This window comes from Theropithecus gelada, chromosome 19 (genome assembly GCF_003255815.1).
Source record: "Theropithecus gelada isolate Dixy chromosome 19, Tgel_1.0, whole genome shotgun sequence".
Classification (NCBI taxonomy): Eukaryota; Metazoa; Chordata; class Mammalia; order Primates; family Cercopithecidae; genus Theropithecus; species Theropithecus gelada.
The window spans coordinates 2021588-2041869 of NC_037687.1; the positions used below are offsets into that span (position 1 = coordinate 2021588).

The window sequence follows — 20282 nt, forward strand, 5'->3', positions numbered from 1 at the left end:
CTCCCAGGCTGGAGTGCAGTGGCGCGATCTCGGCTCACTGCAAGCTCCGCCCCCCGGGTTCACGCCATTCTCCCGCCTCAGCCTCCCAAGTAGCTGGGACTACAGGCGCCCGCTACCGCACCCGGCTAGTTTTTTTTTTTGTATTTTTAGTAGAGACGGGGTTTCACCGTGTTAGCCAGGATAGTCTCGATCTCCTGACCTTGTGATCCACCCGCCTCGGCCTCCCAAAGTGCTGGGATTACAGGCTTGAGCCACCGCGCCCGGCCGGGAGTTCACTTTCTTAGTCCTCACTCTGTAATCGGTAGATCTTCTCAGTGAGTTCTAATAAGCAGGTCCCTGACAACTGCGGTTAAGAACCTAGCTTCTGGAAGTTCTCAGGGCTGCAACTCTGCAACTCTGACAGCCCGGGGGCTCATCCAGCCCTCCTTCCTTTTCCTCTGTACGTTTTTTTTTTTTTTTGAGACGGAGTCTTGCTCTGTCGACCAGGCTGGAGTGCAGTGGCGCCATCTCGGCTCACTGCAAGCTCCACCTCCTGGGTTCACGCCATTCTCCTGCCTCAGTCTCCCTAGTAGCTGGGACTAAAGGCGCCCGCCACCACGCCTGGCTAATTGTTTTGTATTTTCAGTAGAGACGGAGTTTCAGCGTGTTAGCCAGGATGGTCTCGATCTCCTGACCTCGTGATCTGCCCGCCCTGGCCTCCCAAAGTGCTGGGATTACAGGCTTGAGTCACCGCGCCCGGCCTTTTTTTTTTTTTTTTGACAGTCTTGCTCTGTCGCCCAGGCTAGAGTGCAGTGGTACAATCTCAGCTCACTGCAAGCTCTGCCTTCCCTGGTTCACGCCATTCTCTTGCCTCAGCCTCCCGAGTAGCTGGGACTACAGGCACCTGCCACCACGCCCAGCTAATTTTTTGTATTGTTAGTAGAGAAAGGGTTTCACCGTGTTAGCCAGGATGGTCTTGATCTCCTGACCTCGTGATCCGCCCACCTCGGCCTCTCAAAGTGCTGGGATTCCAAAGTGCTGGTTCACAGGCATGAGCCACCGTGCTTGGCCATGCCCAGCTAATGTCTGTATTTTTAGTAGAGACGCAGTTTCGCCATGTTGGCCAGGCTGGTCTTGAACTCCTGACCTCAAGTGATCCGCCTGCCTTGGCCTCCCAAAGTGCTGGGATCACAGGCATGAACCACCGCGCCTGGCCACCCTCTTGCACTTCTGAAACAACCAGCAAACCAAACAACCAAACAAACAAACATCCCGCTTTCCCTACACAAAAGCAAAACCAGGCCTGGAAAGGAAGTGAATCCAGGAGAGCAGAAAAGGAAGGTGGGTTTTGTCTCACGGGTCAAAATCCATAGTATGGCACACACGCAGGAAATGAATGACTCGCTCCTCAAGGCATCACTGTGGGCTCTGACGGCTCCAGCCCTCAGCAGCACCCCCAGCTCTGTGTCCCAACGCCTCTTCCGTCAAAGGGAAGCCCCTGTGACTGCATGATGCACAAGGAGGAAGGCAGTGGTGACCACGGCTTAGAGGCCGGCCAGGGCACTCCCTCCTGCCTGTGCAGGAGGCGACTCCCAAAGCAGAAAGCACAGATGGGACGTGAAACATGCAAAACACACATCTCAACATTTATCCAACCATCTGCTTTGAATATGGGAAGTTTACTGCATGTCAATTAAACCCGTATAAACTGTTAAGGAGAAAACGAAGAAAAAAGCAAGTGTAAAAAAGCAAGTGTAAAAAAGCAGTGTGGGCCGGGCGCGGTGGCTCACGCCTGTAATCCCAGCACTTTGGGAGGCCGAGGTGGGCGGATCACCTGAGGTCAGGAGTTCAAGACCAGCCTGGCCAACATGGCGAAACCGTCTCTACTAAAAATACAAAAATTAACTGGGTGTGGTGGCAGGTGCCTGTAATCCCAGCTACTCGGGAGGCTGAGGCAGGAGGCTCACTTGCACCCGGGGGGAAGAGTTTGCAGTGAGCAGAGATCGAGCCACTGCTCTCCAGCCTGGGCAACAGAGTGAGACTCCAGACTTCGTCTCAAAAACAAACAAAAAAGCAGTGTGTACAAAGACTGGAAATCTTACCCCCAGGATGAGCTGGGGCTTGGAGCACTGATTTTCTGCTCTGTGATTGGATTTTCCAATCTCCCCACCTCTCTCAGTGACTCCTAATAAAATGCACCCTCGCTTCCACTTTCTAGCCCCTCCTCGCCGCAGGGAGGCGCAGCTTGTCCTTGGTGGGCGCCTCTTTCGGGGGTGGGGGGACCCTGCCAGCGACTTTGGGGACCCGGAGCAAGAAGGGCCTATTCGAAAGGGCCCGACTGCCGCTTGGGCTTAGGGGTCCTGAAGCCCTGCAGCATTTTCACACACACCGGGAGGTGCGGGGTCCTGCGGCAGGACAGTGGGCAGGGCCAGGAGTTCGCCCCCGCAGCTCGACCCCGCACCCTGTATCCCCCTCCCGGGGAATCGGTCTCCCTGCTGCCCGCGTTCGCCCCTCCTGGGGAATCCGTCTCCCTGCCTGGGTTCGCCCTTCCTGAGGGATTCTGCTTTCCCGTCGCCAGAGTTCCCCCTTCCTGAAGGCTCGGCCTCCTCGCCGCCTAAGTTCACCCCTCTTGAAGGATCCGGCTTCCCTGCCGCCTGAGTTCGCTCTTCCTTCCCCCCCCACCCTTGTTGACCAGGCTGGAGTGCAGTGGTGCGATCTCGGCTCACTGCAACCTCTGCCTCCCGGGTTCAAGTGATCCTCCTGTCTCAGCCTCCCAAGCAGCTGGGATTACCCGCGCCCGCCACCTCGCCCCGCTAATTTGTATTTTTGGTAGAGACGGGTTTCACCGTGTTGGCGAGACTGGTCTCGAACTCCTGATCTCAGGTGATCCGCCCGCCTCCGCCTCCCAAAGTGCTGGGACTACAGGCGTGAGCCACCGCGCCCGGCCTCGCCCTTCCTGAAGGCTCGGCCTCCCCGCCGCCTAAGTTCGCCTCTCCTGAGGGATCCAGCTTCCCCGCCGCCAGGGTTCGCCCTTCCTTAGGGCTCGGTCTCTTCGCCGCCTAAGTTCGCCCCTCCCAGAAACCCACCTGGTCGCCTCTGCCGCCCGCCTTCGCGCCTCCTGAGCACCTACTTGGCCGCCTCTGCCTCCTGCCTTCGCCCCTCCCGGCACCCACCTGGCCGCCTCTGCCGCCGCCTCGCCTCGCAGCCGCCGCGGAAGGACACGGTCGCGGAGGACGCCTCACACGCAAGCCCGACCGCACCCACGAACCGGACCTACTTTCCTTAAAGGGCCCGGGGCTCCGCGCAGAAGCGGCCTGTAGGGGTCTCCCGTCCTCGGCCCGGCGGGCTATAACGGGCCTGGGCGGCGAAGGCGCACGGAGCCAAGTTGCAGGCAGCAGCCCTGGGACGCCCTGACAGGGCCAGGTCGAGCCGGGCAGGGCAGAGGTCTCCGTTGCCTAGCAACCGGGGCTGCGGCCTGTGGGCGGAGCCTGTACCGTCGCCGGGACACGGGGCGGGGCCTCAGCGGGAGCTGGCCGAGGAGCCGGCACGGGCCATTGGCGCATGCGTAGGGCGCGGCATGGGGGCGGGGCCCACCTAGTGGCGGAGTCTCCTAAGGGGCGGATCGTGGGCGGGGCCTGGAGGCGGAACCGGCGCCGTCAGTAGTCCGCTGAGGACGGAGGCGGGGCTGGGCCCGGGAGGGGGCGGGGCCTGCGCCGGTGGGGCGGGCGGGGGAGGAGGCGCGGCCTAGTGCCCGAGTGGGGGCCGTTGGTTGGTGCGCGGTTGAGGGGTGTGGCGCGAGCAGCGCCGTTGGTTGGCCGGTGGCGGGCCGGGACGGGCATGGCCCTGCTGCTGTGCCTGGTGGGCGTGACGGCGGCGCTGGCCCACGGCTGTCTGCACTGCCACAGCAAGTTCTCTGAGAAGTTCTCCTTCTACCGCCACCATGTGAACCTCAAGTCCTGGTGGGTGGGCGACATCCCCGTGTCAGGGGCGCTGCTCACCGACTGGAGCGACGACACGATGAAGGAGCTGCACCTGGCCATCCCCGCCGAGATCAGTGAGTGCCGGAGCCCAGCCCAGTCCCGACTACCCCCCAGCGAGACCCCCGGGCAGGCCGGTCACCTGGCTGCTTCTCCTGCCCGCAGCCCGGGAGAAGCTGGACCAAGTGGCGACAGCAGTGTACCAGAGAATGGATCAGCTGTACCAGGGGAAGATGTACTTCCCGGGTAAGGGGCGCGAAACCGAGGCGGGGCCCGCCCACCCCAGGACACCCCGCCCACCGCCTGAGCCTGACCTCCTCCTGCCTGGACTCCTCAGGGTATTTCCCCAACGAGCTGCGCAACATCTTCCGGGAGCAGGTGCACCTCATCCAGAACGCCATCATTGAAAGTGAGCAAATAAGGCTTCAGGGGAGGGAGGTGTGGCCCAGAGCCTCGGAGACCCACGGGGCTTGGCTGAGGCTGGAGCGATGTGAACAGGGCACCTGGCACCGGGCAGCTGGGGAGGAGGGCAGCTCCCCAGGGAGGGACCCAGCCCAGCCCCTGAAGGATCAATGCCATCACCCCGCGGGACCTCCCCTAAGTAGCCCCCAGAGGCGCTGGGAGTATCGCCACAGCCTCCCCTGAAGTTTGCTCCATCCCACGCTGAGGGTCACCTTGGGGACCCCTTCCCTCCGGGCCATGGACACACATACATGAAAACCATGTGAGCCTGGGCCCCAGTGGCGAGGGACAGGCCCCGAGGCTTTGACGGATTGGGAGGAGGCAGGACTGGGGACAAGGCTGGGCCTGGTGAGACGGCGCTGTCCTGCCTTCCCACAGGTCGCCTCGACTGTCAGCGCCACTGTGGTAAGCGAGGCTCCGTCCAGGCTGAGGGGCGCGCTGGCGGCAGCTCGGGGCCCTGGAGGCCGAGGGGAGCCCTGGCGGCTGTGGTGTGTTTCAGGCATCTTCCAGTACGAGACCATCTCCTGCAACAACTGCACAGACTCGCACGTCGCCTGCTTTGGCTACAACTGCGAGTAGGGCTCAGGCATCACACCCACCCGTGCCAGGGCCCTGCTGTCCCTGGGGTCCCAGGCTCTCCTTGGAGGGGGTTCCCCACCTTCCACCTGGCCCTCGTCATCGGGGTAGGGTGGGTCCGGGGGTTCAGGGGCACACCACTTCCAAGCCCACGTCCCATAGGTCCTCGGAGCAGTGGGAGTCAGCTGTCCAGGGCCTGCTGAACTACATGTGAGTGGGGTCTTGGGGCGGCAGCAAGCTCACCTGGGCCTGGGAGGGAACACTGGCCGTGGCCACTCGGCCTCCTGAGTCCAAACCCACTGTCCTTGTAGAAATAACTGGCACAAGTAAGTCCCCCCTCAAACTGACACAGGCAGTGCGCGTGTGTGAGCACCTCGTGGGTGAGTATGTGTGGGGCACAGGCTGGCTCCCTCAGCTCCCATGTCCAACCCAGCTCTGCGCAGGAGGTGGCCGCAGTCCCTTTCACCCTCAAAGGTCTCTGGCCCTTAGCTGGAGGGGGGCATCCTGCTTAAAGGGTCCCCATAGGGTCTGGTTCCACCCCTGCCCCAGGTCTGTGGTCAGAGCCTGGGAGGGTTCCCTGCGATGGTTAGGGGTGCCCCATGGAGGAGCTGACTGCCCCATATTGCCTTTCAGACAGGACGTGAGCATGAGGTAAGGCTGCCTTGACCTGGCCTTCAGGGGAAGGGAGTAAAGGAAGGGGGGGGGGCTGGGGGTCCTCTAGGTCAGTGGGGGCACCGCAGGTGGGGGTCTCCCTATACCTGGGACACCTGCTGGATGTCACCTCTGCAACCACACCCATGTGGTGGTTTCATGAACAAACTACGCTCCTCCTCCTTCTCCTGGCCTGGGACACACAGAGCCACCCCAGCCTTGTGAGTGACCTAGAGAAGGGAGGCCTCGGGAGAAGGGGTGCTCCTAAGCACTGCGTGCCGCGGCCCCCACACCCTTCTGAAATCCCAGGCACGCGGGTGTCGTGGATGTGGCCACACATAGGACCACACATCCCAGCGGGGAGGAGAGGCCTGGGGCCCCCCAGCAAAGACCCCCAGGGAGGGAGGCAGGGGGTGGGGGACATGGAGAGCTGAGGCAGCCTCATCTCCCCACAGCCTGGTATCGCCGGCCTTCAGGTGTCTGGAGCCCCCACACCTGGCCAACCTGACCTTGGAAGATGCTGCTGAGTGTCTCAAGCAGCACTGACAGCAGCCGGGCCTGCCCCAGCGCAACGTGGGGCCAGGACTCAGCTGGACAGCCCCCGCCTGTCCCTCTGGAGCTGGGCTGCCGCTGCCTCAGGACCCCCCTCCAACCCCAGACAGAGCCTGAGCTGGCCAGGGCCGGGAGGGCGGGAGGGAGGGAGCGGGGGTGGGCCGTGTACAGCGTCAGCACCTGGGCAGGTCTGCGGAGCTGCGAGACGTGATGATTAAAATCCCTGATGTTTCTCTTTGCAGAAGAGTTCTTGTCGGAGCAGGGGGAAGCCCCTGGGGGCTGGAGGTGGGCTTCTGGGGAGGCCTAAAAGTCCCAGACAGAGCAGGGCAGGTCCTGGCCTCAGGTCCGCAGCCATGGGGGACCGACTTGGAGCCAAACTCACAGGGCCTCTGGGAGTGTCCCCGGACTCCTAGATGTGGGGCCGTGGCCCACCTGAGCACACACAGGTAGGCTCGCACAAGCCCACAGGGCGCCTGGGTTCTTCCACCCAAAGCGAGGCCACAGTATGGTCGAGACCAGGGCCAGCACTAGTGCGTTTAGGTGTTGTGGTCACATCAGACCCGAGCCAAGGAACGCAGGAACTGTGGCTGTCTCATCTCTGTGGCAGCAACAGGTGTGGCATGATGGCCAGAGCCGGGGCCACGACTGCCTGACCCTGGCTGACCAGTCCTGAGACACAGGAGGGAGGGACTCGTGTTCCATCTGTGCAGTGGTGCCGCTCCAAGTCCCACTCTCACTCGGGCGACCTCAGCCTGGTGGTCTCCTCGCTTCTGCCGGTCTCCTCGCTTCCTCGAGTGTCCCTTTGCTCCGGCATTGGGGCGGCTGCAGGACACTGGTGGGAACAGCCCCGAGCACACTGGCGCTGCCAGCATGGGCCCCACGCACTGTTCCGCGGCCGCCTCAGGCTTCCGTCACGGGAGGGGCGCATGGGCACATTCGCTGTCAGGAACGGCGTGTGGGAAGGTGGCCGAGCGCCTCCCAGGCTCCGTGGGACATGGGAGCCACACGCGTGTCGGGGGAGAACGTGGTAGTGGCCACTGAGGACAGCGTCCGGAGTGGTGGCGCCAGGTCCTGGCTGTGAAAGATGCTTCCTTCGAGGCCGGCGAGCGTATTTAACAGGACAGAGGCTTGCGGCAGGTGCTTTCAAGGCACTGTTTTCTATAAAGGACGCTGGTGTGGGCTGCGGCTGGGGTCCCGTCTGTGCTGCTCTGCGCCCCCTGCCACCAAATGCCTGCCACCACGGCCGCGTCTTGGGTTCGAGTTGGCAGGGGCTTCACTGACCCAGCGTCACCTTGCTCGAGGCTCCCATCTTCAAGGTATAAGGCTGGTGTAAAGGAGGCAAATTCACCCAGGGGCGGGGTGGCTGCTCTTCCGCAGTTCTCAATTCTGGATCTGTCCCTGCCCTGAGGGGCTCCTGCGGAACGGGAGGGAGAGTGGGCACCTGCTCCCCTGCACAGCCCTGGGGGGAGATGCTGGGAACCAAGGCCTCCACGGGGTGGGGGATTCCCTGGCCTGTGCCTGCCCAAGCCCCAGGCCTGGATGGTGCTGGGGACAGAGGCCACCTCCCAAGGGCCCATGAGCTGAGGCGCAGAGGCTCCAACCCTGCAGCGCCACATGACCAGGTCAGGCAGAAGGCCCCATGTGGAAATGCCTGTTTTACAACTTTATTGGATCATCTTGACACAAAATCATGACAGCAGCGTGATATGTCTCTTCTTTATACGGGAATGTCGATAGCAAATAAATTCTTATGTAACACATCATATAATTTCAAATCCTAGAATCACTGCACGGGATTCTGTAATAGATTACATGCTAAAGTGACAGTTTTCATCAAAAGGAAAAGATAAAATGTCATTATCTCTGAGGAAGGGTCAGTCCTGTGCCCACGCTGGCCACAGGGATTGAGCAGAGTCCCCTTGCCCTGCCTGGTGGGGGCTCTCCCAGGTCCTGCCCAAGGGCAGCGGGCACACTCCTTCAACACAGGAGAACAGCCTGGGTCGGGTGCTTCCAGGCCCTGCCCGGGCCTTCCTAACAGTGCTGGGAAGGACGTGGGGAAACCTTGGTGCGCACAGTGGCAAGCAGGGGACGCGACCACCCACCCCCACCCCAAACCTAAGCTCGTCGAGCTGCACTTCTGCTGCCCAGGAAGAATGGTGGCAGAGGCCTCATCCCACCCGGTCCATGGTTCTGACGGCAACCTCTCTTCGGCGTCCCTGGCCCCTCCCTGCCCACAGCCTGGCTGGCGCGTGGCCTGGGATCCGAGGGCCCAGCCACCAGCCCACGAGCACACTGACGATGGACAACGCCCGGCAAAACCGCTTTCCCACCGTGGGTCCTGGGACAGAAAACCCTGGCGACAGCGGCCCTTCCTTGCCCTACCCCGGACGCCACTGTCAGGACCTTTGGGACAAAAGCAGGTGACCCCAGAGGAGGCCACGTCAGCCCCGCCCTGTCCACCAAGTGCCCCTCATGTGGTGCCCGTTGGGCCCTGGCCCAGGACAGGAGCCCCTGAAGCCACATTCAAGGACTCGGCCTCCAGCGCGGGGCAGGCACAGGCCAGGTGGGGGGGCCCTTGCTGGTCTGGGGACGTGAAGGGGACTTCCTGCCAAAGAGAGTGGGAAGAGTCACAGTAAAAAAGGACGGTCGGATAATTCAACGCAACGTACGACCTCGGACGTCTACACGGCGGGCGACAACAAGGAGTTAATTAAATTAACACTCAGGCTTGCGTACAGTACACACGACCGAGGAGAGGCGAGACACGTCAGGGCTGCGGTCCCCGGGTGGGCGGGGCTCGCAGGCAGCTCTCAACACTTGGCCAGCGTTGCCTTCATCTCTTCTAACAAGTTGCTCAGCAGCGTGGAGTCACTGCACTTCCCATCGACCGAGACAGAGTTCTCCCCCTGTGTAAGGAAAAATATTGGTATTTTTAAAAGTGTGTGCAGAGGCCAGGCATGGTGGCTCACACCTGTAATCCCAGCATTTTGGGAGGCCAAGGTGGGTGGATCACCTGAGGTCAGGAGTTGGAAACCAGCCTGGTCAATACGGTGAAACCCTGTCCCTACTAAAAATACAAAAAACAGACCAGGCGTGGTGGCTCACGCCTGTAATCCCAGCACTTGGAGAGGCCGAGGCGGACAGATCACGAGGTCAGGAGATCAAGACCATACTGGCTAACACAGTGAAACCCTGTCTATACTAAAAATATAAAAAAAATTAGCTGGGCGTGGTGGCGGGCTCCTGAAGTCCCAGCTACTCGGGAGGCTGAGGCAGGAGAATGGCGTGAACCCAGGAGGTGGACCTTGCAGTGAGCTGAGATCGCACCACTGCACTCCAGCCTGGCGGAGTCTCACTCTGTCTCAAAAAAAAAATTCGCCAGGCATGGTGGCAGATGCCTGTAACCCCAGCTACTTGGGAGGCCGAAGCAGGAGATTTGCTTGAACTTGAACCCAGGGGGCGGAGGTTGCATGTGAGCTGAGGTTGTTCCACCATACTCCAGCCTGGGCAACAAGAGCAAACCTCTGTCTCAAAAATAAATAAATAAAAGTACATGCAGGTCAGGCCGGGTGGCTCATGCCTGTGGTCCCAGCTATGCAGGAGGCTGAGGCGGGAGGATCCTATGCAGGGGGGGCTGGGGTGGGAGGATCCTATGTGGGAGGCTGAGGCGGGAGGATTCTATGCAGAGGGGGGCTGGAGTGGGAGGATCCTACGTGGGAGGCTGAGGCGGGAGGATTCTATGCGGGGGAGCTGAGGTGGGAGGATCCTATGCGGGGGGACTGAGGCAGGAGGATCCTATGTGAGAGGCTGGGGCAGGAGGATCCTATGCGGGGGAGCTGAGGTGGGAGGATCCTATGCGGGGGGACTGAGGCAGGAGGATCCGATGCAGGGGAGCTGAGGCGGGAGGATCCTATGCGGGGGGGCTGAGGTGGGAGGATCCGATGCGGGGGGACTGAGGCGGGAGGATCTGATGCGGGGGAGCTGAGGCGGGAGGATCCTATGCAGGAGGCTGAGGCGGGAGGATCCTATGTGGGAGAATGAGGCAGAAGCATCACTTGAGCCCAGGAGGTTGAAGCTACAGCGAGCCGGGTTTGCACCACTGCACTCCAGCCTGGGCAATAGAGCGAGATCCTACCTCAAAAACATTTAAAAAAAAAAAACCACCCACTATGTGCAAATACTGCCTCACAGCTATATGTGCTGACCTTTTAATTTTGCGAATTTGCTAATTATTAAAACACAAAACGGGAAGGGCTCGGGTGAGGGAGTGGCCCATGGCACCCGGGTGTCCCATGGGAGGGGCTCCGGCCTACACAGAAGTGGGAGCCAACACCTGAGGGCCCCGAGGCAGCCAGAGGCAGCTGGGGACAAAGACCAGAATCCGAAAAGCTCCTGAGCTGGCAGTGAGTTGAGCAGTCTGTCCTTCCGCCCTCCTGCCACTGGGCCCCCGAAGCGACTGTGGAAGAAGCCAGCAGAGTGGGGTAACCAGAGCCCCAGCGAGGGAGGTGCATGGGAAAGCAGCGGCTCAGGATCTGCTGGGCCCGCCCCTCGCCACGGAGCCCGCCCCAAAGAGCAGCCCAAGCACTGAGTCCAGAGGCCGCGGCCGGGTCCCGCCAGGCCAGGGACAAGAGGCAGCACTGAGAGGACAGAGGCTGGGCAGGTGGCGGTGCACTTGGGGCCACGGTCCCCAGAAGGCAGGAGGCACCTGCAGCTGACACCTGACCACCCACGTCCTCCACAGAATGGAACAAGGCCCAGAAGCTCACAGGACTCCAAGGAAAAACCAGGAGAATCCACTCATACGGAGAGGCCCTTGGCAGACCCCAGTGCCAAGACCCCAGCCCCAGGGCACCAATGCCAAGGCACTAATGGCAAGGCTGTTGGTAGACCCCAATGCCAAGATCACATCACCCAGATGCCAACACCAAGGCACCAATGCCAAGGCCATCGGCAGACACCAACACCAAGGCACCAACACCCAGACCCTAATGCTGAGGCACCAATGCCCAGACCCCAGCACCAAGACCCCAACACCAAGGCCGTGAGCAAACACCAATGCCAAGACACCAACACCCAGACCCCAACACCAAGACCCCAATGCCCAGACCCCAACACCAAGACCCCAACGCCCAGACCCCAACGCCAAGACCCCAATGCCCAGACCCCAACACCAAGACCCCAACGCCCAGACCCCAACACCAAGACCCCAACACCAAGACCCCAATGCCCAGACCCCAACGCCCAGACCCCAACACCCAGACCCCAGCACCAAGGCTGTGAGCAAACACCAATGCCAAGACCCCAACACCCAGACCCCAAAACCGAGACCCCACCGGCCAGACCCCAATGCCGAGGCACCAATGCCCAGACCCCAATGTCCAGACCCCAATGTCTAGACCCCAATGTCCAGACCCCAATGCCGAGGCACCAATGCCAAGGCCACTGGCAGAAACCAACATCAAGACCCCAACCCACAGACCCCAACACCAAGGCCACCGGCACACCAAGGCGGATGGATACTAGGACTCTCTGACACAAGTTTTCTTTTTCTCTTTTTTGGAGTCTCACTCTGTTGCCCAGGCTAGAGTGCAGTGGCACAATCAGGGCTCACCACAGCCTTGAACTCCTGGGCTCAAGAGATCCTCCCACCCCAGCCTCCCGAGTAGCAGGGACTAGAGGCTTGCTGTACTAATTTCTTAGTACTGGCTAATTTTTTAAATTTTTTGTAGTCCTGGGGTCTTGCCACGTTCCCAGGCTGGTCTCGACCTCCAGGGCTCAAGCGATCCTCCTGCCTCAGCTTCCTGAGTAGCAGGGACCACAGTCACATGACACCATGCCCAGCTGGCCTAAGCTTTATTTTTTATTTATTTATTTATTTATTTATTTTTTTTGAGACGGAGTCTTGCTCTGTCGCCCAGGCTGGAGTGCAGTGGCACAATCTCGGCTCACTGCAAGCTCCGCCTCCCGGGTTCACGCCATTCTCCTGCCTCAGCCTCCCGAGTAGCTGGGACTACAGGCGCCCGCCACTGCGCCCGGCTATGGCCTAAGCTTTAAAGTAGCTCTTAGAAAACACTCCAACAGATCACCAGGGCATCAGCAAAGACATGGAAGATATAAGAAGAGCCCAGTGGGAATTTCAGACCTGAAAAACAGACCCTCCCTGTGTGGGCTCAACAGCAGAACAGCCAGGACAAGGCAGAGTGGTGAGCTTGGCAGGAGAGCAACAGCCATGAACCCATCTGAACACAGCCTCGGGTCATGAGGGGCAGCAGCCCAGGCTGGGGAGGAAGAGCGCAACACCCCAAAAGCAGCAAAACAAATCAGCTCCCAGACGCCTCACGCCCATCAGAATGGCTGCTGTCAGCCGGGCGCAGTGGCTCATGCCTCTAATACCAGCACTTTGGGAGGCTGAGGCAGGCGGATCAGGAGTTCGAGACTAGCCTGACTAACATGGTGAAACCCCGGAAACCCTGTGTCTACTAAAAATACAAAAAAATTAGCCAGGCGAGGTGGTGCGTGCCTGTAATCCCAGCTACTTGGGAGGCTGAGACAGGAGAATCGCTTGAACCCGGGAGCAGCTTGCAGTGAGCTGAGATTGCGCCACTGCACTCCAGCCTGGGTGACAGAGCAAGACTCTATCTCAAAGAAAAAAAAAAGAATGGCTGCTGTCAGCATAACAATGACAGGTGAAGAAATGGGGCCTCCTGCATGGCGGCAGATGGGATACACGGTGCAGCGCTGGGGAAGACAGTCTGGCAGCTCCTCAAAACCTCAAAACCTCAAACATGGAATCACCACAGGACCCAGCAATCACACTCCTGGGTGTATATTCAAAACAAATGGGCTCACTCCTGCAATGCCAGCACTTTGGGAGGCCGAGGCAGGCGGATCACCTGAGGACAGGAGTTCCAGACCAGCCTGGCCAACCTGGCAAAACCCCGTCTCCACTAAAAATACAAAAATTAGTCAGGCAAGGCGACGCGCACCTGTAATTCCAGCTATTCAGGAGGCTGAGGCAGGAGAATCGCGTGAACCTGGGAGGCGGAGGTTGTGGTGAGCCCTTGGCTCCACTGCACCCCAGCTTGGCCAACAGAGGAAGACTCTGTTTCCAAAACAAATACAAAAACAAAAACTAAAACAGAAAAACAAAAGTACTGAAGGCAGGGACTCAAACAGTTATTTGTTTAACAACAATGTTGACAGCAGCACAATTCACAACAGCCAGAAGGTGGGAGCAGCAATGGATGAGGGGACACACAGCACAGTCCACCCGCACAAGAGAATACGATTCTGCCCTGAAAACGAAGGGAATCCTGACAGAGGCTGCGATGTGGATGCACCTCGAGGACATGAGGCGGAATAAGAGCAGCCAGACACAGAAGGACACATCCCGTGTGGTTCCACTCCTAGGCGGTCCCTAGAGTCATCAGATTCACCAAGACACAAAGTAGGATACGGGGTGCCAGGGGCTGGGGAGGCGACGGGGAGTGAGCGTTTCATGGAAGGCCGTGAACCAGGAGAAAACTGGAACGTTAGGAATGAAAAGAACATCAATGGCAGGTCGGATGCAGTGGCTCACGCCTGTAATCCCAGCACTTTGGGAGGCCGAGGCAGGTGGATCATGAGGTCAGGAGATCGAGACCATCCTGGCTAACACGGTGAAACCCCGTCTCTACTAAAAATACAAAAAACTAGCTGGGCGTGGTGGCGGGCGCCTGTAGTCCCAGCTACTTGGGAGGCTGAGGCCGGAGAATGGCGTAAACCCGGGTGGTGGAGCTTGCAGTGAGCCGAGATCGCGCCCCTGCACTCCAGCCTGGGCGACAGAGCAAGACTCCGTCTCAAAAAAATAAATAAATAAATAAAACAAAGTGTGTATGCACGATCCCTGGACACCCACACATAAAAATACAAAGCAAGGGTATCAAAACCACAACAGACCTCTAGGAACTGAGGAAAGCTGAGTAATGAACATGAGGAAGAAGGCGGAGAAGCGAAAGAAACACGTGCAAACTGGAAATCCTCAGTATGCTCCCGGAGGGCACTGGAACCAAACCAGACATCAAGAAAAATTGGTTCTTTGAAAAGTGCAATAAAATGGACAAACCTCTACCCAGGAGAACCAGGAAAAAAGAGACACAAACCGTGACCATCAGAACAGAAAGTGACCCAGGATCATCACAAGGAGCAGTGAAAAGAAACGGAGCAGTGAAAAGAAACAGAGCAGCGAGACCGCGGCGCGCACCGCTCCGCACATCAGCTCAGTGACCCTGATGATTCCTTACGCTTGTTTTTTGAAAAGTACAAACTACCAAACTCACCCAAGATGAGCGATAACTTGGGGATTCCTATAACTGTTAACACAAAAAACTGCGGTTGTAGCTAAAAGCCTGCAGAAAAGGAACTCCCCAGGCCCAATGGTTTTCTGATGAATTCTGTACACACATTTCTTTCGAAGGAAAAATGCCACTCATCACACAGTCTGTCCCAAAACAGAGACGACACACTCTCCTGCATGTCTGATGAGGTCACTGGATGACAAAACCAAAGGCGGTACCAGAAAAGAAAACTAAAGACCCAACTCCTCATATACACACACGAAAGCCCTCAACAAAACAGTCACACACTGAGTTTGGCAGTCGACACACTGCGAAGACAACCACCCTGCAATACTCAGGAGAGGGAGGCCTGGAGCGGAGCGAGCGAGGAGTCATTCTGGAAGCTCAGCAGTCAGAGGTGGAGAGTCCGACCCCAGGACCTTGGCTGCCTTGTGCACAGGGGTGGGGTGGGGGGCAGGAGTGCAGTGGGAGTGGGGGCCCCCGGAGCCATGTGTCAGCCTGGGGTGAGCAGCACAGCAGGAGGCGGAAGCCCCGTCTTGCTGAGGGAAAGTCTGCGCTGCTGAGTGGGGCTGGTGCAGGTGAGGGGCTCACGGCTGTGGTGCTGCCATCACTGTCCTTGAGCCCTCGAAGTCCCAAGGCTCACCCCTGGGGATGAAGGCCTGGGCATGACCCCAGGAGAGGTGGGAGCCAGGGTGTGTGCAGCGACCTAAGGCTCACCTTTTTCACCAGGAGGCAGACGTGGTGGCCCTGGATGGAGCGGCTGTACATGGAGGCGCAGGAGTCCACTCGCTCCACAACTGCAACAGAGCGAGTGGCGTCAGGCCCCCGCACACCGCATGGTTGCAGCCCCACCCCCAGAGCAGGGGCCACCTTCCTGGGCTGCCCTTGGCCACAGCTTCAGGTCTGCAGGAGCAGGGTGTGGCCCTGGGAAGCCTGGGGTGTGGGGAATGCAGCCCCCGCACCAGCTCCCAGGCCTCGGGGCCACCAGTTACCCGGGATCCCAAAGGGTGGGAGTTTGGGTGCGAGGGTCACAGACCCGGCTCCAAAAGGAAGGGACAGCCACCGCGCGTGTGAAAGCCCCTCACTCTCCTTACCAGAAAAATGGTGGTGAAAACAGATCTTCGCCAGAAGGTTCTGGAAGGACATCCGAATGCCATCGACTTTGACTGAGCTCATGCTCAAGTCCCCAGACTCCAGCAACTTGGCAAAGGCGTCACTGTGGGAGGGACAGGGAGGCTGACTCCGGTGGGGCCGGGTTCCTCAGGCTCCCTGCACAGAAGCCGACAAAACCTGCCACACATGCCACCACCTGCCTGTCTGGGCCGGGAGGTCTCGGGGGTCCTGGAAGATGTGGCTTATTTTCATGTGTGGAAGCCCTCACACCCAGAAACTGATAATGACTTGTCTTTAAAGAGGTCACAGAGGTGCCTGAAGTCATGGGGTGGGCCCTCCTCTGACAAGGACGGATGTCCTGTAGGAAAGGACTAGCGGGACAGGCTAGGACGCAGGCACACAGAGGACAGCCTGCGACGACTCAGGGGGCAGGCAGTGCCGCACGCCAAGCCGTGCTGAGGAGAGGCCTCAGGAGCAGCCCGTGCTGCTGGCTCCTTGATCTCACTCCTCCAGCCTCCAGGACTGCCAGGAGCCAGGGCCTCTCTGGGTGACGCTGCCAGACCTGTGGCTTCAACTACGCGGCCCCAGCTGGTGCAGACACCAGGCAGCCTGACCTGCACCAGCCACGAGCCAGGCCTCCAAATCCGTCTCTAAAGTCCTGCCCAGAAGCCTCAGTCTCCAGGGCACAGGTGTCTGTAAGGTCGAGGGAGGCGGAGGGGTGCGGGAGGCGGAGGGGTGCGGGAGGTGGGCGTGGCCCGGCCCCACCTGTAGCAGGGTGTGGTGGTCAGGTAGGAGCTGCAGCTGAAGTGCAGCCGGAAGTCCAGCTTCTCGTGGGTTGCGCCCTCGTCATTCTGCAGTGGAGGGAAGGTGGTGCAGCTGAGTGGGGAGTCAGGCCCAGGTCAGAGCTCCGGGCTCCGGGCTCCCCAGGCAGGTGGCCCACTTCCCCTAGGGACACCTGGACACCCACTGGAATGGGGCAGGAGGAGCCCCAGCCTGCAGAGTCAGCTCCCTGACGCCGAGTGGAGCCCCGCATACCTTGGCAATGAAGGACAGGGTTCCCTTGAGCTTCTGCGCCATGACGATGCTCTGGATGGTGAACACATACTGGGCTTCGTTGGAGACGCCTGGCGGGGAAGAGGGGGAGTGAGGCCTGAGACGCAGCTGGGGCTCAGCATGGGCGGGGCCCCCGGGTCTGTCCTCAGCCCCAACTCCTCGATGGCTGATTAGGAATCTGAGCTCAGCCCCCAAGGGAGCACCAGGGGACAGGAGCAGAAACAAGAGGCTAGTGGTGTCCCCAGTTTGGCCTGGACCTGGTCCCATCCCTGTTTCAGAGGACAGACTCGGCCACTGGAGCCGTGGAACCCAGGAAGGCTCCAGCCCCCAGCCCAGCCCTTGGGGCTCTAGCCAGGTCCATCCGAGGCCATCACACTTCTCAGAGAGCTGCAGCGAGACCCCGACACTGAGGAGGCACTGAGGTGCAGCCTGGGGACCAAGGGAACGTGAGGAGGAAGCAACAAGAACCAGTGGATCAGGGCAGCCACCAGCTGCCACCGTGCTCCCACAATCCCCAGGAGAGGCCGTGAGTGGGGCAGGGCTCACCCGGGGGCAGCTGGAAAGGCACGGGGACGCCATCATGGACGGAGGAGCCCTGCGGCCGGGCCATCCTGGCATTGAGTGAGTCCAGCACGCTGAGCTCCATGCCCTTGAGGATGCTGCTGCTCCGGTTCTCCAGCACGATGGCCACGGTGACCTGACTGTCCTCCTGCAGACTGCCCCGGATGTCACAGGTCTGCAGGGCATGGCCAATGTAAGCAGGGCAGGCACAGCTGCCTGTCTCTCAGTGACCACAGAGGCAGCACGGGTCCCACGGGCACAGGAAGGCACGGAGAGAGGCGACCCCCAGCTGCAGCCAGGCGCCTCCTGTGGTTGCTCTTTGAGTGCATGGCGGGGGCCCTCCTGCCAGCTCAGGGCATGTCTCTAACCTTACCCAAGCCAGAGGCGCTGCCCAAGCAATGCCCTGCCAGGGATCACAGGCCCTGGGTACACCAACACCTGGGAGCTGTGGGGGCTGCCCCGGTTCTGTGCAATCCCATGCCAAAGAGCAAGGGCTGGCCCACCCTGCCCCGGGGAGCAGCTCACCATTTTAACATAGGAATTTTCAGCGAGGAGGGAGTAGCTGGACTCAGGCTGGAAAGAGAAAAGGCCCATCAGCCTCGGGGGCCTCGAGCTCCGTCCTAACGAAGACTCCAGTGCAGCCCAATACCCCAGGTCAAATGCCACGACTCCAAGAATGCTTGGGGTGAGGGGCTTCAAAGGGGCCTGCGAGGGATGCCCGGCTCCCACACAGCCCACCGCGGGGGTGCCGAATGCGGGGCTGCAGGCCAGGGCCAGGTCCCTGCTCCCGCCAGGCTCAGCTTCTTCAAGAATCTGCTGTTCTCTCCCGCATGGAGGCCGCAGGAGTGGGGAGCAGCCCGCAGCCCGCCAGGAACCCTGGCACGGGGCGGGGGCGCTGAAGTACCCCTCACCGGGAGCGGCTCCTCCTCTGGTGCGCCGTTCTGCACCGGCTCCCCCGCCGCCTCCTCGCTGCCCAGAGGCTGCTTCTTGGACTTCTTCTTGCCTTTGGTGCGCTCCTCCTTCTCCTTCTTGTGCTTCTTCTTCTTATGCTTGGGAGATTTCTGGAGCAGGAGGAGGGTCAGGTTCAGTTCCCAAGCTGCTCCAGCGCACCCCCCTCACAATGCGAGGTCGGGGCCACAGGCTGGGCTGCTCAGGCTGAGGGGCCCACGTGTCTGGGTGGGATGGCAGGACCAGCCACGCCTCAGGCCTACCGGGATGAGCTCAGGCCAGACCCAGCCCAGCAGAGGCTGGGGCCATCCCTGGCTGGCGGCAGGCGGCAAGCGCCAAAGCAGCTCAGGGAACAGTCCCTGCCGACCAGGGAGCCATGGATGGCCAACCGGTGAGGACGCCACACTTGACGCAGCAACCCCACACCCACGCACACACCTGAGAGGGAACACACACGTCCACACATACTGCACAAATGTTCAAAGCAGCACACTGTGTGGCCACAAAGTGGAAGCGGCCCAAGTGGCTATCAACAGACGAGTGGGCCGGCACAGCGTGGCCCGTCCGTGGAGGAACGGGGTCAGCAGAGGGCGGCCTGTCCACGCACCAGAACATGACCCAGCCATGAACAGGAACCAGGCTCTGACCCAAGCCATAGTGTGGAATGCACCTTGAGGACATCACACTCAGTGACACGCCACACACAAAAGACCACACAGTGTATGACCCCATTTCTGTGAAATGTCCAGGACACACTGATCCACAGAGACAGGAAAGATGCGTGGGTGCCAGGGCTGGGAAGGGAATGGGGAGTAACGGCTGGTGGGAATGGAGTTTCTTTAGAGGTGATGGAAAGTTCTGGAACTAGACAGAGGTGATGATGGTTGCACAACTCTGTATATATATGAAAAACCACCGTATACATATTTCAAATGAATAAACTCTATTAGACTTATGACCCATGTGTGAATAAGGAGATTATTAAAAAAACAAAAGACCACAACCACAACAAAAGGCCCGTGAGAAGTCCGATGCAAAGGCGAGAGCAGGGCTGCCCTGGGATCTGGGTGGCGGAAGCTGTCCAGCCCCACATTGGGATGCTGGGGCGCATGCAGCCCTCCACAGCCACTGGGGAGTGACAGCCTCACCTTGTCCTGGTCTTGCCCCTCAGCGTTGTCCTCCTCGTCCTGCGCCTCCGTCTTGGCGTCCTCACACTCGTCCTTCGGGGTAGTGACAGCGTTCACACTGAGCTCCTCCTGCAGGGAGCCAGGGCTCAGGGCTCATGCTGGGCAATGAGGGGCCCCACTCCACTTCACTCCAGGCAGCCTCCATGCCGCACACCCTCAGCTCACCCTCACCCCTGCCTGAGAGGCCACAGTGCCCTCTGAGTGACAGGGACCCTGTGGGCGCAGAGGCCCTGGCCATCCTCCCCTTCCCCTGGCCCCTGCTTGGCCCACTGGTACGTGGGAGCACAACCCCGGCCCCACTCAGTGCTGCGAGAGTGACTGCGAGAGCACAGGGCCTCAGGAGACCCCAGGGCTCTTCCCTGAGTGCCAGGTATGACCTCTGGAGACACGAAGGCCGGCAGTGGCCAGCTGCCGGTCTCTTACCGTGGATGCAGCAGGGGCGGGGGCGGGGGCAGGTGGTGGGGTGGTGGACAGCCAGAAATCCAGGTCCTCAGCCTGAAACCACAAGACAGGCTGTCAGCAAACGCAGTGCATGGTCCTGGGAAGAGGCACCGGGGACAGCAGGGGCCAGCTGCCCTTGCTGCCCCCAGGGCCCTGGACCAGCTGGGCCTTGCAGAGCCTGGGAACCCAGGAGCTGATGGTGATGTCCTCAGCCAGCCCTGCTGGCTCTGGCTTTCGCTGCCAGAAGAGGGCCAGGGACATATCTGTGGGTGGGCATGCGCCATTCCAGTGGTCAGAAGGCCCCTGACGTGGGTATGTCTGCCTGGGCCCCTGACGTGGGTGTGCACAGGCCCCCAGGCCCTGCGAACATGCGCTCCTTTGAAAAACCCATTTCTTTCTCTATGTGAAAATCTGCACACAGATGCTGCAGAAACAGTTCTGGAGCT

The 20282-nt window shown here is 60.2% G+C and overlaps 3 protein-coding genes across 8 annotated transcripts in view; 1 reads left to right on the plus strand and 2 right to left on the minus strand.

Annotated features, from left to right (window-relative positions):
- MOB3A (MOB kinase activator 3A) overlaps nt 1–3187 on the minus strand; it is a 27470-nt gene extending 24283 nt beyond the window's left edge. The window contains exons 1-3 of one of the 3 annotated variants that reach the window (XM_025366094.1): nt 3131–3154; nt 3066–3086; nt 2082–2164 (exon numbers count right to left, since the gene is read on the minus strand). The gene's annotated coding sequence lies outside the window, so the exon portion shown is untranslated. Of the gene's footprint in view, nt 1–2081; nt 2165–3065 lie in introns of all 3 variants that reach the window. The other 2 variants (XM_025366093.1, XM_025366092.1) reach the window with 2 other exon arrangements.
- Nucleotides 3188–3745: 558 nt separating this feature from the next.
- IZUMO4 (IZUMO family member 4) lies at nt 3746–6435 on the plus strand. Of its 3 annotated transcripts, XM_025366087.1 has the most exons (10): nt 3792–4033; nt 4122–4202; nt 4294–4365; nt 4797–4823; nt 4918–4993; nt 5157–5204; nt 5306–5320; nt 5628–5645; nt 5813–5866; nt 6101–6435. In XM_025366087.1, the coding sequence occupies exons 1-10, from the start codon at nt 3817–3819 to the stop codon at nt 6189–6191; spliced, it is 699 nt and encodes a 232-aa protein (XP_025221872.1). In that variant the 5' UTR covers nt 3792–3816; the 3' UTR covers nt 6192–6435. The 3 variants fall into 3 exon arrangements, with proteins under 3 accessions (XP_025221873.1, XP_025221872.1, XP_025221874.1); XM_025366088.1 differs by lacking the exon at nt 5813–5866 and having other exon boundaries at nt 3746–4033; XM_025366089.1 differs by lacking the exons at nt 5628–5645; nt 5813–5866.
- Nucleotides 6436–7845: 1410 nt separating this feature from the next.
- Nucleotides 7846–20282, minus strand: part of AP3D1 (adaptor related protein complex 3 subunit delta 1) — a 54991-nt gene continuing 42554 nt past the window's right edge. Inside the window, exons 23-32 of one of the 2 annotated variants that reach the window (XM_025366085.1) lie at nt 19819–19890; nt 19357–19464; nt 18172–18321; nt 17786–17833; nt 17246–17435; nt 16682–16770; nt 16412–16497; nt 15628–15749; nt 15251–15330; nt 7846–9103 (exon numbers count right to left, since the gene is read on the minus strand). In XM_025366085.1, coding sequence (XP_025221870.1) covers nt 9008–9103; nt 15251–15330; nt 15628–15749; nt 16412–16497; nt 16682–16770; nt 17246–17435; nt 17786–17833; nt 18172–18321; nt 19357–19464; nt 19819–19890 — 1041 coding nt within the window. In that variant the 3' untranslated portion in view covers nt 7846–9007. The remainder of the gene's footprint in view (nt 9104–15250; nt 15331–15627; nt 15750–16411; nt 16498–16681; nt 16771–17245; nt 17436–17785; nt 17834–18171; nt 18322–19356; nt 19465–19818; nt 19891–20282) is intronic. The other variant, XM_025366086.1, reaches the window with a different exon arrangement.